The sequence below is a fragment of the Rhagoletis pomonella genome, unplaced genomic scaffold (assembly GCF_013731165.1).
Source record: "Rhagoletis pomonella isolate Grant_MI unplaced genomic scaffold, Rhpom_1.0 Rhpom_scaffold_03569, whole genome shotgun sequence".
In the NCBI taxonomy this organism is placed as follows: Eukaryota; Metazoa; Arthropoda; class Insecta; order Diptera; family Tephritidae; genus Rhagoletis; species Rhagoletis pomonella.
This window is the reverse complement of record NW_023462121.1, coordinates 337-17,614: the sequence shown is the minus strand read 5'-3', so window position 1 is coordinate 17,614 and position 17,278 is coordinate 337. Positions and strand designations below refer to the sequence as shown.

Below are 17,278 nucleotides of genomic sequence, written 5' to 3'. Positions count from 1 at the left end.
CGATTTCTTCCTGCATCGATTATTTTTATTTCGTTTCGAATTCGTTGCAAAAATCTTTTTTTTTTTATTTCGATCTGGCACTTCTAAGGTCCATGAGTATATATCTACTTTGATGTCCACGCGGGTAACAGCGCTTTGGCCTGGCTCACCGTCCCCTCAAAATTATTCAGCGAAAGCCAAAACATGTTCCTCTTGGGCTCAAAAAGCCGCCACTCTCAATTCTGGTGAGATCATTGTCATTGTTCAATTAAGCTTCGCGCATTTAGACTAAATATTTATTTAGATTCTTACTGTAACAACTTGTGGGACGGCGATGTGGCCACTCAATTTGACTAAATTTTTCCAACTGGACTGTCTAATCAAACCGAAGGATCCGTATGGGATCGAAAACTGCGAACTGCTTCCTAGGCACAATTAAACTACCTACCTATCACCCAAATTTAACCACATCACGACTTCTTGTTTAACAACTATTATTCAAACAAGTAATTTTTAAGTAAACAAGTGATTTTTAATATACTGATGGTAAATTATAAGTAATTTTTAAGCAAAAAACAAAATCGACTTCAATTCTTATACAAAAATGTAAGATACAAATTTAACGATAGTTAATTTCTTCATGATCCATTGATCGGATTTAAACCAAATTAGTATGGGACCACCTATGAGGTAACACCTTTTCTTGAAAAAAGAATTATAGAAATCGTGGTTCAAAAACGTATTACGTATATTATGCGAAATTTTATAATTATATTTTTCATCGATTATTCTGTTACATTAAATTTGCAGACACTATCCATAAGAGTATCCAATGCACGAACAAAAGTTGGCGAACTGTGACCACTCAATGTCTCCACAAAATATCGTTTGACTTCGTTTGTATAAAGCTGCAGTAAAAGGCGAAAAAGATGTTTTAATACAAACAATTAAACTAAAATCAAAGACTAAATAGCCTGTAATTTTATAATATGGATCATTTGTGCATGACGATGATTTTGCTCTAACTGAAGTATGAATATTAGGGCGGGTCAGTGTTTTGGAGTATGCGCGTATAGCATAGCAGGATTCTTCATGAAATTCTAAGCAAATTTTCCAAAGAAACCATTAGTCTAAAATCAATTTGGAGTTTACCAAATTGCCATAGTAGGTTTCGAAGAAAATTTGTAAATTTTCACTATAGCGCCCTCTAGTGGAAATTTTGAGAAAACTATAAATGAAAAATTTAAGCACTTCTTTACGATTTTAGAAACATGGTTTCTTTAGGAAATTTTCTTAGAATTACATGTAGAATCCTTCTGTGCTATACGCGCATAGTCGAAATAATCTCCCATACAAATTGACACGCCGTAATGAATATATATGTACATATCGTCACCTGAAATGCAAAAGGACGTAACAATATCGTAAATGAAATGGAAAAAGTCGTGAGTAATTTTTTTTTTTTTTTTTCCATAAACTAATGTGGGGAGCTGTAATTCGATGAATTCCATCATATAAATCAAAAAGCGAATTTTGAATTTCTTATTAGTTATGACTTTTTGAGGTGGCGATATGTATGTATGTACATCTGTGCTCCCACCCCAAGCGGTTGTTCTATGCCGAAAAAAGTATATATGTATATTTATTTTTTTTGAAATCAAAAAATGTTTAGGGGTCGCTCAAAGCGCTCAAAATTTGCCTTGTATTTTGTATGAAGAACAACAATTTTTCGTAGAAATGGTAGAAGAGATCTCTTCAAAAACCAATATTTCTCGATCGAAAAACTCTGTTTGTCTTCGGAAGTCTCCCAATAATAATGCCCAATTGTTTATTTTTCCATTTTTTAATACAAACGATTTTTGTGGCCTTGCACTCTAGAAAAACTCTCCTTACTTTAAGGTCGAAAATTCTTCCGAATGAATAAAAAATTCTCCCGATGAGTAATTTTTCTTTGGAATGTGTAAAAACGTACACGAAAATATGGAACCGTGGATGTAATCTATCATTTTGAATAAATGTTGGGCATGGAAAGAGGATAAAACTTCTTCAGTGCTATTTCGTTCCCATTTTTTCTTTATTTTGATTGCTGTTTTCCTTCAATTAAGAGGATTTTTTTTTTGAGTGTACCGACCGAGTTTCGCGTCAAACAGACCATGGCCTAATCTTTCTATGGGCCCCACAATCGTATCCGCTATACAGATGCAAATCCAAGACGATTTCCATAATATCCTGAACAGTGTAATCAACCAAATCTGGCATATGACTATGGGCTGGTTTCTCCAACTCAACTTACCGGGATATATTGTTGTAAGGAAGTCCTATTCTAAGAGCATGATTTCCTACCAGCTAATAGCCGCTAATGGGCGCTATAATTCTAAATATTTCCACCCTTGACCTACTTAACAGCTTTGCTGTTATTTTTCTGGCCAAAGTCATTCGCTTTCTACAGGACGACTAAGTGAGTCTTTTTTTTTGTCGGAACCAGGCACCAACAACGCGTGCAAAAAACAAAACTCAGACTGTATGCCGTCGGTTGTACTGTTTTGATGTCAAAAACCTCAGGTGTTCGTTTCTCAACATATCGCGGCCAAATGTCTCATACCTCATTCTTGCAAAGGTGAGGCAGAAGCGCAACAAAGGTAATGTTGGCTTACTATCCTGTGGCACTGAAAAGACACAGGTACTTCCGCCAGCAATTTCCTCCTCACATCACTCAGTGTTATACCAACATCCGTTTATTTTTAGTCAAAGTGACGGTAAGTGCAGCAGTGCAACGCTAGGTGTTGGAGAGGAAGCTCCCGTACAGCACACGGCAATAGTTTTTTGAAGTTTAGCAAGCAGACTTTTCAGGCTCTTGATTGAGAGTCTGCTCCACCATACCACTGACGCATAGCTGATTATGCGTCTAGAAGAGAATCAATACCAGGCACCAGAGCAAAGGGGAAAGCACACGATCATGAGAGCAGCCCTTGTTCACTCCGTACGTGACATATTGACCTCCTTCTGCCTGAATCCTGATGACACGCTGCGCCAGCATTAAATGAATCCAATTTACCAGTGCAGCATCTCTACCCCATACCGTAGAACAGAATTGTCGAAGGTGGCATTGTCAAAAGCACCCTATATGTCTACAAAACTGCCCAAGGCGAATTCTTTCCTATTGATGGCATTGCTAGTTCAAGCAACCAGATTTTTCCAAGCCGTATGATAGGATTTCCACGCCTGATAGGGATGTTAATGCAAAGACAGAGGATTTGATGAGAGCGCCCCCCTGCGAATGCGCTACTCTACTAATCTTTCCAGACATTTTAGCTTGCATGACGGAGGTAAAAAGGGGACATCAGCCAGCCTCCAAGGTTGTGGTGTGTAAGCAAGTACAAGCGACGCTATTAAAATCTTTTTCGAGGTCGCCAACAAAAGCCCAACACCTTCTTTAAGTACAGTAAGTAGGATGCCACCCGGACCGTGCCATTCGAAACTGTCAAAAGACTCAATAGCATATCGTATGGCATCTTTATTCGCCATAGTTCTAGCAACAAACCAGTTATACCTTGTACCTCTCCAGTCCATGGATAGGAAGGCATAACCATCACATGAATTCGAGGAAATTGAATCTTTAGAAGAACAGAGCGAGTCTCAACCCTAGTCTTCGTTAAGGAGCCATCAGGCCTCTTCAGCGAACCCTGCTTTGTGGTTTGATCCTTTTTCAGAACTTTTACCAGCCTAGACGTTTGAAAGCAAGGTTTCCATCCCGCTGCTGTATTCTTCAAAGAGCAAATTAGCCTCTTAAAATCTCTTAACGTGCAGTCCAACTCAAAATTAGTTTTGAGGGCTCGGTTTAAAAGTTTTCTCGACTCACCCCTCAACCTATGAAGCTCCTTGTTCCACCAGGAAACATGCGTACGGCTAAGAGGTGGACGAGACGGACAAGCCGTATCTAAACTGACACGTAGGGCAGCGGTTAAATTAACCACCGCCTCATCAATGGCCTGAGTGAATCGTATCCTAGGTGGCATCGTGGTCTGGTTATTTGTTCTTTTTCAAGATTCGCATTGGCGCAGAGCAAGTAGCGTCCCCGCCAAGTTGAAAGTCGATGTATCTGTGGTCCGAGAACGAATCTTCCCTTAGGAAGTGAGTCCTACTGTGGAGTCCATCGAAGTTATAGTTAGCGATGTAGACCCTCACTTTACGTTTCTCCAAGTTGAGTTAATTTTGTGTCGAAAATGACTCCCAGATATTTCGCATTAGATGATAAGGGATTGTCTAACCACCTATAGATGGAAATCTAAATTGGGGTTTACTAGGGTTTTCTTAGGTAATACATATACGTTTCTTCAGTGTTTATATATGTCGTTTTGCCGTTTTGTATGAGCAGGTGGTAGGGTCATCTTTCGCAATCTCGATAATAGCGTTACGTATAATGCTAGAGGTATGTATGTTGCTGACGTGTTTGGAGTGTCTGTCTTTATTGTATTTTTAGCTCGGTATGTCCAGCGTCCAACGCAGTTCACTGGTTCAAATCCCAGTGAGTGCTATGAGGAAGTATGCTGGGTAGATGTGGTGATTTCCGAAATAGTTTCTATAACTTCTATCTGTATCACTACCCCCCTTACCTGCCAATGGTAGTGCGACACATGTACAGATAGATGTTTAGCCGATACTTCTTTAAGAAGTGTCTTAATAAAACGTGTATTTTCCAACTGCTCAACGATCATTTGAAATACACCCAACACTATTTTTTGATGCTGTGCCGCAAATTCGGTATGCAATTTGCCATTACGAGTACGATACATTTCGTAGAGTTGTTCATTCTCGGAGAAGAGACTGTAATGTATAATCAAGTTTAGTATGGGTTAGCTCATAATACAGCTTTATACACTTTATATATATGGTGACGCCAGCTTGCCGTTGCTTCTTCTTTATAATGTTCCAAGCATTTTGTAGTGATTTAATCTCAGTCTGCGTTAGCCCCAAATCATTTACGATTGGTTTCCTATCAAACGACTCCAATGGTTTTGGAAACACTGCCGGAAGTTTTTTCTCAGCTACGACCTCGATATATGAATCTGATTTTATTAGTAAATTAAGACTATTTAGTATAAAAGTGTTAAGAAAACTATTTCTTTTTGATTACCCATTTGTAATATCCGTTTTACTGCTAAAAATATGTGTGTAGTTTCATTGTCACTTTTCGGGGTAGCTTTTTCTAAAATATGACACTCCCACCCACAGGGATGGTTTTTGGAAGCAGCATAAAAAGTGGAATAATTCAATCACACTTCCTGAATGGAATTTATTTTTTTTCTTTTTCGGATGTAAACTAGTGTAATTATCATTTAGATGAATAGTTTTCTCTAATTACTTTTGTTGTTGTTGTGGTAACAGCATACAAATTCCCCAAAGAGATTTTGGGGAGTGTTGGTGGAGTGACAGTCCCTGGCCAGTTATAAATCTGGGTCGTTCCGGTTACGTAGACCCGACTGTCGTGGGAACGTCTAATTACTTTTAATTCCTACCGCTTTCATCACTTCCAATGGTACTATTTTTTATTTCATGCCAAATCATTTAGTTAAAACGGGACTACAATATGTAGTCCACATAACTTTCCTGACTATCGTAGGATAAATATTGATAGTCTATCTTCTGACTTATCCCGCATTGATTGGAGTGGTTGTTGGAGCCTAAGCTCTGTAAATGAAAAGTTGAGCTTTCTGCATGAAAATGTTGTAAGCTTATTCAGGGCTCATGTCCCAGTACGCACTCTTCTAAATCGAGCACCGTCGTTCCCTTGGTTCAACAAAGTTGTTCGGTCTATGATTATAAATAAAACGTAACAAGTCGTACTCTATTTGGAAGAAGAACCGAACCGAACTGCTCTTATTAAGTGTGAAAAGTGCAAGTTCTTTGGTAAAATGTTAAAACCACTACTTCGGAATAATGTTTTGTGGCGTAATCTATAAAACCTGCGTGTACATGTTAGTGACAGTCCTGACTGTTTAATTAACCCTGAAGAGCTTAATGATGTGTTGGTCAATCGTGCTGTATCACCTTGTGCTCCTGCTTGCAACACCATAATTTCCTCTCTGGTTGTGCATGTCGGCCAGTCATTTAAATTCAATGCGTCAAATTACGTAATAATATGGGTTTCGGGGAGTCTGCTGTACGACTGATGAGCAGCTACCTAGAGGGTAGGACTCAGCGTGTAAGGGTCGGTACCGAATATTCTAGTCTTATACCTCTGGTGTGCCCCAAGGCTCAATACTGGGACCGCTGCTAGTAAGTTTATTTATAAATGACATTTTTAGTGCATGCAAGTCCGTGCAAATGCATGCATATGCAGACGTTATTCAGCTCTACTTGTCAGGACCCCATGACCAATCAGTCTCCTTGTGCTCTAGGTTTAACTGTGATCTGTCGTCTATATCATCTTGGGCGATAAAAAGTTAGCTTTGTCTTAACAGTGATAATTCCTATGTGTTACAAATTTCTAAACGTCGCATTGCCTTTTCTGCCATACCTAACCTATATATTAATAATAAGTGACTTAAACTTGTGTCTAAAGTGACGAACCTACGCCGGACGACATCAGGAGAAAACTTGCACTACAACTGATTTTGCCAATAATCTGTTATCCTGAATGTATGTACAGCAAGTTTAATTCTCAATCTGCCCATAAAATTGAAGTGGTTTTTAATCACGTAACACGTTATGTATTTAGTTTGGCTAAATTTGATCACATTTCTAGTTCGAGATCTCGCCTATTGGGCTGTGAGATATCTGAGTACTTTCACCGATGAAATTGATTGCAGCAAACAATACACAAATTAACACGTATGGAAGAAAATACCTAACATTGGATGTGGGTTTAAATAGAAAGTTTGGTTGGGCCGATTATAGGGGCTGATTTTTTGCATAATTTCGACATTTTAGTAGACATTAAAAACAAACTCGTTGTAGATCAAAAGACAAAATTGCATACAGTGTGCCAGACTGCCAAACTGCCACAAAATACTGTTTCACTTAGGGGAGCAGATAATTTCCACAGGCTGTTGGTGCGCTACGCCGACTTGACGGACGACTCAAAGAAGCTAGTGAAGCAGGCAACATCAACTCAGCACTATATAGAAACGGAAGGAGAACCTATCGCGCAGAAGCTACGACGGCTCTCACCCGAAAAGCTAGAGATTGCGAAGAAGGAGTTTGAATACCTTCTGGAGCGCGGAATATGTCAAAGGTCGAAAGGACAGTGGGCCAGTCCTTTACATATGGTTAAGAAGCCGAATGAGTCCTGGCGTCCCTGCGGGGATTACAGACTCTTAAATGCTAAGACTATCGCAGACAGCTATCCCGTTCGTCACATCCAGAAGTTCGCTTGTGAGTTGCACGGAAAGGTTATATTTTCCATAGTGGACTGCAAGAAGGCGTATCACCAAATCCCAGTCAACCCGGCGGATGTGCTGAAAACTGTGATAATAACACCATTTGGATTGTTTGAATTCACATTTATGACATTCGGATTACGGAACGCGGCCCAAACATTCCAGAGGTTTATTTATGAGGCCGTTAGGGGATTACCGTTTGTTTTTTCCGTGTTTGGACGTTGTACTGGTGGCGTCCAAGTCAGCGAAGGAACATGAAATGCATCTCGAGCAGTTATTCCAGCGATATAGGGAATGTGGTATTGTTATAAACAGCGATAAATGCCAAATCGCGCAGCCTGAGGTGGAGTTTCTAGGCCACCTGGTGACGCGAAACGGCATAAGACCTCTGCCACGAAAAGTTAAAAGACATCCTCGATTGCAAGCAACAGAAGGAAGTGCACGAGTCCGCAGTTTTTTGGAGCGGTAAATTTTTACCGGAGGTTTTTGCCACACGTCGCCGCTGTCGAGGCGCCAGTGCAAAAAATTATGGACCCTTGTAAGAAAAATGACCACACCAAGCTTAACTGGACGACTGAGACAACTAGGGCGTTTGAAAGAACTAAAAACGCAATCGGCCAATGCCGCACGGATTGCATATCCCGTTAGACTTTGCTATGGGGGCGGCGCTACAACAACTAGTAGACGGAGCGTGGCAACCATTAGGTTTCTTTTCGCAGATATAGTACCTTCGATCGCGGGCTGCTGGCGATATACAAGTGGATAGAACACTTTCGCTATTTTCTGGAAGGTACCAGTTTCACCATATTCACGGATCATAAGCCGTTGGTACATGCATTCGACCAGATGTAGGAGAAACTTTCACCCCGTCAGACACGGCAGTTAAATTTTATAAGCCAATTTTCAACCGACATCAGGCACGTCAGCGGAGCTGACAACTTCGTCGCCGATTTGCTACCCCGGATTGAGACATTTACAACGCCATCGCCAGTGGATTTGCAGTTGCTACACAACGAACAAAAGAGCAGCATCGAACTAAGGGAGTAACTAAACGGCAGCACCTCACTACAGTTGGTGAGACACACGCAGCCAGGTACGAACCTGGAAGTAATTTGCGATAACTCGACTGCTCACTTACGGCCATATATTCCGACACCGCTGCGGCAAGTAGTTTTCAACGCGGTGCATGGCTTAGCGCAGCCTGGGGCAAGGTCAACTGTTAAACTCATATCCAAGGACTTCGTCTGGAAAGGTATGAGTTCAGATATACGCGCGCGGGTACGAATTTGCCCTGCTTGTCAGCGGTGCAAGGTATCGCGGCACACGAGGAGTGAGTTGGGGACATTCACTGTGCCTAGTAGACGCTTTGAGCATATAAATATCGACATAGTGGGGCCTTTTCCATCATCGAACGGCTACACTTACTGTTTGACATGCGTCGATAGATTTTCGCGGTGGATCGAAGCCATTCCCCCGACGGATATGACAGCAGAAACCGTGGCCAAGGAGCTACTTAAAGGTTGGATAAGCAGAATCGGTGTTCCGAAGTTTATCACCACTGCCCAAGGACGACAATTCGAGAGCAGCCTTTTTCAGCAACTAGTTAAGCTCCTGGGGGCTAACCACATACATACCACAAGCCACCATTCCCAGGCGAACGGATTGGTTGAACGATGGAATCGGGTCTTAAAGGCCGCTTTGAAATGCCACAAGGCTAACTCCAATTGGGTTGACGTTTTACCCATAGTTCTCCTTGGTCTAAGAACAGCAGTAAAGGATGATCTGGGAGCATCGGTAGCAGAAATGCTTTACGGACAAACGATTCGTTTGCAAAGTTTGATCCTCAACGACGCTAATGACCCATCCGTAGATGCAATTCCTCGAGTACTTGATGTTTAACGCATTCAAGAAAATCCTGAAGAACTAAATATACATACATACATAATATGTACACACAAAAATATGCACATATGTACATGCACAACCTCCCACAATGCTTTACCTTTAAATAAGGCATTGGAATAAAACGATTCCAATGTTTTTCTAGTATTAGTAGGATTATTTTCACTATGGCATAATTCGTATCAAGATTGGTCTTTATGGTGGTACCATAAATATCCAACGCACATAGAGGATGATAAATTAACGAATTGTTTTCAGTCTTCCCATCGAAGCGAAAGAGTTCAGCCCATTCTGGATTTTCAGTATATGCACTGGAAAAAGAAAAAAATATAATTTAAGGCATTTTTTATCACCTTCTGAATAGATGCTTACTCAAGAGCTATTTTTTGTGACAACATCTTTCTTTTTGGCTCTATCATGGGCCACGATTTTCTTAACGCTGAGATTTCTAATATCGTAAAACTTGTCACCAGAAGTTTGACTGTGGATTCGTAATGGGTAAGAACGACTTTGAATTTGCTTCGGCGCTTGAAGCTGACCTTCATAATAGTTTTGAACTAGAAATGTTTACGTTAACGCCGAGTAGAAAAAAAATAAAATTTTTAAAGAGCCGCAATGATACCTATTAGTTGTTTACCATGAAAAGAAGTCGTTCAGAAATTTTACATTTTCGTTTTCTATAATTTCGACTATTCAAAGAGTTTTAGCTTGTTTACAAAGAGTGTTTGGAAGAAAATTAATTAAAGAATATTAGGACCGTTAACCTGCTCTCAAAGTATGACACTTAAATTTCAAAAGCCAGTATAAATATGTATGTAAGTGAATGCAAGCGCAAGTTTGAAATATAAATAATGGAAAAAACATAGCATATAATGATCCGTCTTATAATTACAATAAGCGTAATAACAACTTATGTGTGGACTAATTTAATTTTGGTAAAACAAAATTCAGTAAGTTCTTGCTAAATAGAATCACTTATGGATATACATTCAAACATTAAATTTCTATTGACAGAATCAGAGCAACAGATAACATGTAAGACGGTGCTAATTAGACATTCGGAACTTTGCAAAAACCAGTCTGCTTTGTCTTAAACGCAAAAGTGCAATTTCATCTTTGTCTCAAGTTTCAGACTTCACTTAAACATATATACGAAACAGCATGCTTGGCGTCAGCTTTGTGTTGCACATGGGGCATTTGCGTGTCAACCGTAAAGCTTGGCGTATGCAATTAGCACAGAATACATGGCCGCATTTGGTAGAGGTAGGTTGATTATTAATGCTGCTTTCCATGCATACTGCACACATTAGTGGTGCACGACCGCTGTTATTGTTGTTGTTATTGTTGTTGCTGCTGGTGCTGTTGTTGGTCGTTACAGTGGCGACGGAAACGTTAGAAGGCGCACCAGGCGCTCTATTTGCACGATTCTTATTTTGGTTGTTGCTCCGATTCTTAACGTTGCCAATACTTGCTCTTGAAGTTGCTGTTGAAACGGAATTACGCGATGAACTGGCAACATTTGGCCTTTCCCTAGACATATACGAGGATAATGAGCGTCGCCATGAAGGTCTATCGTCGTTTGTTGGTTGTGCAATCGGAATTTCGGCTGTTCCGCCACCATTTATAGTACCAATTACATTCACATCGGAATTTGGAAACATCCTATCATTAAAGTTGGTTCTACAATGAAAGATCTTTCGAACGATTGTAGGCGTGCAAAGATCAACGATTTCATCTTCACTTGGCGTTACAATGATTACATCGTCACTCATATTTAATTGATTCGGAGGTCTTATTGGGGCAGGCATATTCATTGAATCACTAAGATCAACCAAAACTACGTCTGGAGTTGGAGAGCTATTCTGATTTAGAATTTGTTCGGAAACACGCTGGGAAGTATTACCTGCTGAAATATATACAATGAAAGCTTAGACCTTTTGAATTTATATATGTATGAATGTTTTATTGTTTTAGCTTACGAGATCTATTGACAGCTCCACGGGCTGGGCTGTTTGGTGAAGTTGAATCTAACCGCCCCTCGATCAGTTGCTCTGGTTGCTGTGCTACTGAGCGTAAATTATGCTCCAACATTTCACAAAAACGATCAACTAGAAAGTAATACAGATAATGATAAGACGTATATAATTGTAATAATATTGGCTAAATATTTGATTATTTAAATTGATTTGTAAGCTTTACTTCTGTTGATTTCTCTGTCAATTTCTCTGGTTGATGGTGTTGAAAGGGGTACTCGGTTTAATGGGCACAGGCGTGGTGTCTTTGGAGACTTGGGCGAATTAGAACTTGAATTTGAGCCGCCAAGTTGGCCACTGCTGTCGCTGTTGTTGTGTGATCTGCGCCCAAGTAATGGCGTCGCCGTTACTGCTGTAGGTCGTCGTGGCGTTTCTAATATTTCGTAAACGGATGCTATCAGTGAACTTGTGTCAGCTATCAAATCATCCAAATAGCCGTTCTAAATAGCAGAAATAAATGGAACCGTTATGGTATGTACTTCAAATATATAATGCGCGCGCTCCAACTTACCTCAGGCGAACGGCTGGAGTCCCGTTTAATATCCGACATACCTTCGCCTTTACTTTGGATTTACTTCCTTTGGAACTACTCTAGAATTTCAAAAGTCTAGCGAAGAAAATAGGTATAAACGCACAGAATTATCCAAATTCAACAACGCAGGAACAGAAATTTTGCATATACATATGGATCATGAAAGCAACTGAAATATTTGACAAATAGTGATGTGCTGAATTGGCGGTACCCAACACTTGGTACCCAAAACTTCAAATGATTTCGCTACCCAATACTTGCTTTTCGGTACCCAATACCGATTCTTTACACTGTCTACACACGACGAACACGTACGCCAACATGCTCGCTGTTCTTTGCCACAGACGGTGAGCGGCTCATATGTGATTTTGTCGTCATAGCGGAAAGATGAATAGCAAAGACGCCGATGATGAAATTCAAATCTTATGACTTTCTTTTTTTAATGTATGTGTTACTTAAATTTATTTATATTTTACTTCTATGTATGCACATTCCATAGTAATTTGGCCTCATTCATCAAAAATTCAATGGCTCACATGACTTGGCTGCACTTATCCGCCGATGTGCACACTGCAAGCAACAACACAAAGTGAAGTTGTTGTTTTTGTTACCAATGCGATGCTCGCAAACCACGCTACAAATGAGGAGCATGCTCGCTGAAAATCAAAATTTTTTGATTTTTTGCGAGCATGCTCGTGAACCGCCATACACACGACGAGCATTCACCGCAAGCCGAGCCTGTACGCGCACATGTTCGTCGTGTGTAGCCACTGTTACACTTCCCAATAACGATTCGCTGGCGTCGCTTTGATACCATGATTCAATAATAAAAGGTTTGCTCAAAAAGCAGTTTTCTCGCTCCCTCTCGACAAAATCGGCTCCCTTAGCAAAGCACTGTGTGTGGGTTCGTGTGTGTGTGCAAAGCTTTTGTAAGGCAGCTAAGGGTCTGATTATGCATACTTCGCACAACCATTTGTACCAGTGCACTAAAAGTGTAACTTAAGTAAATGTGAAGCAAAATCACAAAGTTTTTAAAAAGTGCTGCTAATTTCTGGGTAATGGAATACACACAAAATGCATACAAAGTACATACGTAATTACAATTTGAAGCTTATGCGAAGTTGGGCGAAGTTATGCGAAGTATGCATAATCAGACCATAAGGGAGTGTCAAAAGTCTAATGTCAATAATGAGCAAACCTTTAATTATTGAATCATGCTTTGATACAAGCGCGAGTAATAGCCCGAACACAATGAAAACGACGAGCTACAGACCACAGCTGTGAAATTATTTTAGCACGTACTCTTATGTAGATAATTATTTAAGCGACGAACGGGCTACGCGACGGCTGTAGTTGTGCCTAGATCTATTTTTCCGGGGACAGATAAGGTTCTTCCTCTTCTTTTATGTCAAGCTCATACAAATCCATAATGTCGCTGCCACTTTCAAAAAAATCATGGCGTTATCGACAAGGCGTTTAGATAATGAAGATCACAAATTGGAAGCTGTGGCCCGTAGCTCATCGTGTTCAATGTGTTCGGAACTTAACGCCCGTGCTTGCTACAATGAAAGCTTAGCAGCGAATACTTTTGGTAACTAAATTAACATACCAGCGGCAGATAAATCAAAATTTATTATCAACAGTTGCATTACAAACAATATTTCTTGCCCGCATTTGATAAAGAAGGAAAATTAAGTCAGAGTTGAAAAGTTGAGAGTTGGCCATCTTTGCGCGTTGTGTTGGTGTTGACGTTGCCCAACTTTGGTTATGTCAAGACCTTCATATAAATGCATGTATTGATAGGGCCCTGTCACACGGTCAGTATTTATTGACGTGATCCAAGTATCGCGATATTTATTGACGGTGTAGCATGCAATATTGATGGATCGTGATCCATATCGCAAAACTTCTAATAATTTTGAAATCTGGATCGCGGATCGCAATACCGTCAATAAATATTGAACGTGTAGCACTTTCAAAACGCGATCCATACATTTCGTCAGTACATCTTTTACTCTCATAATGCGAACATCGCCTTTTCCTTCGCTCTCGCGGCTTAAAATCTTTCAAAACAAATTTGAATTAACATTGGAAATTTTAAAATAATTGTGGAATGCATTCTCTGTAAATTATAGTTACGTACAAAATAAAAATAATTTCTTGCGTCATAATAAGCTTTCAGCTCAAAAATTATGCAAATACTGATAAATATTGAACATGTAGCATTCGTGCGCGATCCAAATATCGTGTGACAGAGCCCACAGTCAGCTGTCGAAGCGACGCCAAACTAGGAATTTAAAAAAACATCGATGTATCGAGCAACATCGATAGTCATGGCTTCAAACATCGATGTTCGTCGACGCGACATCGATATTTTCGATGCATCGATGCTTTTCGGCATCCCTAGAAACAACCCTGCGTTCAAAAGTGGTGAATAATTGGCTGCTGCTGTTTTTCTGTGAAAATAGTTATTTATTAAAATATTTATAGAGAACAATAAAACCTATCAGAGCAACCTAAAATAAAAATAAAAATAGTGCATCGCTAAAAACTCCCAACTAGTGTAAGTTTCTTTTTTCCTATTCAACCGCTTAGCTTATCATTCATTTATTGAAGTTGCTGCATGAAATGGTGGAACGATTTTTTTTTTTATTAGTGTTCGAATATGTTATTTGTTGCGCTTGTAGATCAGCTATAATCCGATGCACTTGCAATTCAGTTGATAAAGCTTAAACCATCTCACCTTTCATATTTTGTTTGAAAGCTTAATGAAAATAAAGTTTTGAAAGATATTGGGTTATGAAAGGACCTTGATTGGATGCCATATGTTTCCTGGTCAAAAATATAATTATACCAAAGGGACTTCCGCAACAGTTATAGAATAGTGATGATCACCCTTTCTTGTTTCGGCAGTCTTTGTATTGCATTAAATATTTATTTGAATTTCTTCATTTCTTTGCAGGAAAGCTAACTACCCCTAATTACAGGTGGATTACAAAATTGGTTGAAGCCTTCAACTTGAATGTTTGTATGTTCATGCATTATTCCATTTTTTCGATACATCTATACAAATTCTCTTCTATTCCCAGATTTACATCGATAAAATCTAAAGAAAGATATTCGTCGTAAGTACCCAAACGCTGATATTTAATACATTTGTGAAATATGTACATATGTAGGTATTTCTTAACTGAACTCTTTAAAACGGTTCTGGGCTCTTGATATCCAACCGACTAAAAAGAGCACAGTTCAAACTTTGTAAAAAAACACACAGGGCCCCTAGAAACGTCTACAGACTCCTCGAGAACCATTGGAAAATGGTCTAAAATTTGCAATTTGACATTTGAAATATAAACTTGTTAAACAGTGTTTTTGTGTAGAATACCTTTCGGATTTGGCGGCCTTCGGCGGCGCTTAGAAAAAATTACCCTCATCAGTCCAACGCCGGCTACGCTGACCACAGTATTTTAGCCCAGAAATTCTTTTTGTGTAGGCGACCTTTGGCCGCGCTTAGGGATTATAACTCTTACTGCGTATAATTCTCATTTCTGTGTTGTCAAAGGTGTACAACATTTCGACTGCTGAGTGGACCTATCGACCTATCTCGGGAGCCAGTTCGAAAACGCCCTATATAAAAAACTTTTCAAGAACGCCCTATTTCATAATTTTATTGAAAAACATTATCTCAGAATTTGATTGAAGAACAACCTTTCTCAGAATTCGGTTCAAAAATGCCCTGTCTCACTTCAAAATGTATTGAAAACGTGCTGATATAGGGCGTTTTTGAATCGGCAGCTGAGATAGGGCGTTTTTGAACCGAATTCTGAGATAGGGTGTTCTTCAATCAAACTCCGAAGTACGACGTTTTTGAAAAGTTTTTTTAAGATTGGACGTTTTCGAATTGGCTGCCGAGATAGGTCGATCTTGCACTTAACAGTCGATTTCTTGTGCATATAATTCCGGCTGGGGCATCCATTAGTATTTTGCGTAGAACTCACTCCGAAATTCACAAAAAAGTGTATATTTCAGACCGAATATATTAATAAATTAGGCACTGAAAATTACAAAATAAGGCTTAAAAATAAAGTTTAGAAGTTTCAAGTTCACTGGGATTTGAACCAGCGATTCCATCTTAAAAATCCATAAATACTTGTAATTAATAAGCAGCTTGAATTTTAACAAATAATCTTTTGAAAAAGTAGATATTTATCATGAATATTTATAACTTATTGATCAAATTACATTTTCATATGAAGCTCATTATTCCAGTTTAATCTACTAAAAATAAAACAACAGAAACAAGAAAATAATTATTTCATACAAAGTATTTAGCATAAAGATAAAATATGATTAATAACTAATTCAACATACTATTTAAAAGTAGTTGAAATTAAATTTAGTTGAAGTTTTCGATAGCGATAGCGAAAGAGCTTGAGGGCGAATTAAATTCGTTTAGCATAATTATTTCTGACAAAGTCCAAAGAAAAAATATCATGATTTCTAAGGCTCCTTGGTGGGATATTAAATGTAATCCATAAGCATACATATAATAGAAACGCTGTAAAAGTGTAAAATTCAATTTTAAATGTCTGTTTAATGTACAATGTACTATGCTTCAATGCAGTTTTAAAACGAACCAAGAGTTTTTTATTTATACTATTACTAGCAAATACCTGGCATGTTTCGCGACGCCTGATAAGAACTTTTGCGTTGACCAATACAAAAATAGTGTTATGCAAAAAGTTTCGTAATGTAAACATTAGCCGTCATCGCTTCGACAACGGTTAGCGAGTGGTAAAACGAATGAACTCAATGAGGTACAACCAAACTCGCCATCGTCCATTCTTGCTAGCTAACTTTGTTGTAGCATTCACTTGCCAAATTTTTCGTTAAGCGACCGGAACTCCAATATAGCGAGCAGAGAAGTGGCGAATCAATGACGGCTATTATTAGCTTAGGTTGAAAGGACTGACGGACAGAACCTTCCTAACTCATCGGCCAAGAATAATAGCGCTGGTATAACATATGATATATGTATTAATCTCCTTTGGTGCTACAAGCTCTTATTTCCTCCTGAGATATCTGCAAGGTTTGCCAAGAGTGCGTGATCTTCTTTTAAAAGCGACAGCAATGCGATTACTTTTTCGATGTTCGCATTATGAGAGTACAAGGTGTACTGACAAAATATATGGATCGCGTTTTGAAAATGCCAAACGTTCAATATTTATTGACGGTATTGCGATCCGCGATCCAGATTTCAAAATTTTTAGAAATTTTGCGATATGGATCACGATCCATCAATATTGCATGCTACACCGTCAATAAATATCGCGATACTTGGATCACGTCAATAAATACTGACCGTGTGACAGGGCCCAAAGTGAGCCACAGTGATGTTGTTGTAGGCCAACTGAATGTCATTCGATTTTTGTCCGTGAACACATTTTGCGTGT

General features: G+C 39.2%; 3 protein-coding genes and 1 long non-coding RNA gene across 5 annotated transcripts; 1 reads left to right on the top strand and 3 right to left on the bottom strand.

Moving 5' to 3' along the window:
- Positions 1-566: 566 nt before the first annotated feature.
- LOC118754221 lies at positions 567-5,103 on the bottom strand (the record flags this gene model as incomplete). The annotated part of the gene is made up of 3 exons (XM_036489086.1): positions 567-887; positions 4,593-4,803; positions 4,859-5,103. Coding segments are annotated over 3 exons (579 nt in total), but the record flags the coding sequence as incomplete, so codon positions are not given.
- Positions 5,104-9,210: 4,107 nt separating this feature from the next.
- On the bottom strand, positions 9,211-9,833 carry LOC118754220. Its single transcript, XM_036489085.1, has 3 exons — positions 9,633-9,833; positions 9,327-9,571; positions 9,211-9,281 (listed from the first exon to the last, which is right to left on the bottom strand). The coding sequence occupies exons 1-3, from the start codon at positions 9,803-9,805 to the stop codon at positions 9,211-9,213; spliced, it is 489 nt and encodes a 162-aa protein (XP_036344978.1). The 5' UTR covers positions 9,806-9,833.
- Positions 9,834-9,857: 24 nt separating this feature from the next.
- On the bottom strand, positions 9,858-12,020 carry LOC118754223 (hybrid signal transduction histidine kinase A-like). Of its 2 annotated transcripts, none has more exons than XM_036489088.1 (4): positions 11,805-12,020; positions 11,460-11,733; positions 11,240-11,368; positions 9,858-11,163 (listed from the first exon to the last, which is right to left on the bottom strand). In XM_036489088.1, the coding sequence occupies exons 1-4, from the start codon at positions 11,841-11,843 to the stop codon at positions 10,400-10,402; spliced, it is 1,206 nt and encodes a 401-aa protein (XP_036344981.1). In that variant the 5' UTR covers positions 11,844-12,020; the 3' UTR covers positions 9,858-10,399. The 2 variants fall into 2 exon arrangements, with proteins under 2 accessions (XP_036344981.1, XP_036344980.1); XM_036489087.1 differs by having other exon boundaries at positions 9,859-11,166; positions 11,805-12,018.
- A 2,077-nt stretch (positions 12,021-14,097) lies between these two features.
- LOC118754224 lies at positions 14,098-15,001 on the top strand. The gene is made up of 3 exons (XR_004994869.1): positions 14,098-14,388; positions 14,788-14,853; positions 14,915-15,001. It is a non-coding gene; the product is annotated as an uncharacterized LOC118754224 (long non-coding RNA).
- Positions 15,002-17,278: the final 2,277 nt, after the last annotated feature.

Coding starts and splice junctions, on each gene's coding strand:
- LOC118754220 (XM_036489085.1), bottom strand. CDS start 9,805: ATGAAGGTCAGCTTCAAGCGCCGAAGCAAATTCAAAGTCGTTCTTACC. Junction 9,572..9,632: donor TCACAAAAAATAGCTCTTGA/GTAAGCATCTAT, acceptor TTCTTTTTCCAG/TGCATATACTGAAAATCCAG. Junction 9,282..9,326: donor GAGGTTGTGCATGTACATAT/GTGCATATTTTT, acceptor ATGTATATTTAG/TTCTTCAGGATTTTCTTGAA.
- LOC118754223 (XM_036489087.1), bottom strand. CDS start 11,843: ATGTCGGATATTAAACGGGACTCCAGCCGTTCGCCTGAG. Junction 11,369..11,459: donor TGACAGAGAAATCAACAGAA/GTAAAGCTTACA, acceptor ATTACTTTCTAG/TTGATCGTTTTTGTGAAATG. Junction 11,167..11,239: donor TGGAGCTGTCAATAGATCTC/GTAAGCTAAAAC, acceptor TATATATTTCAG/CAGGTAATACTTCCCAGCGT.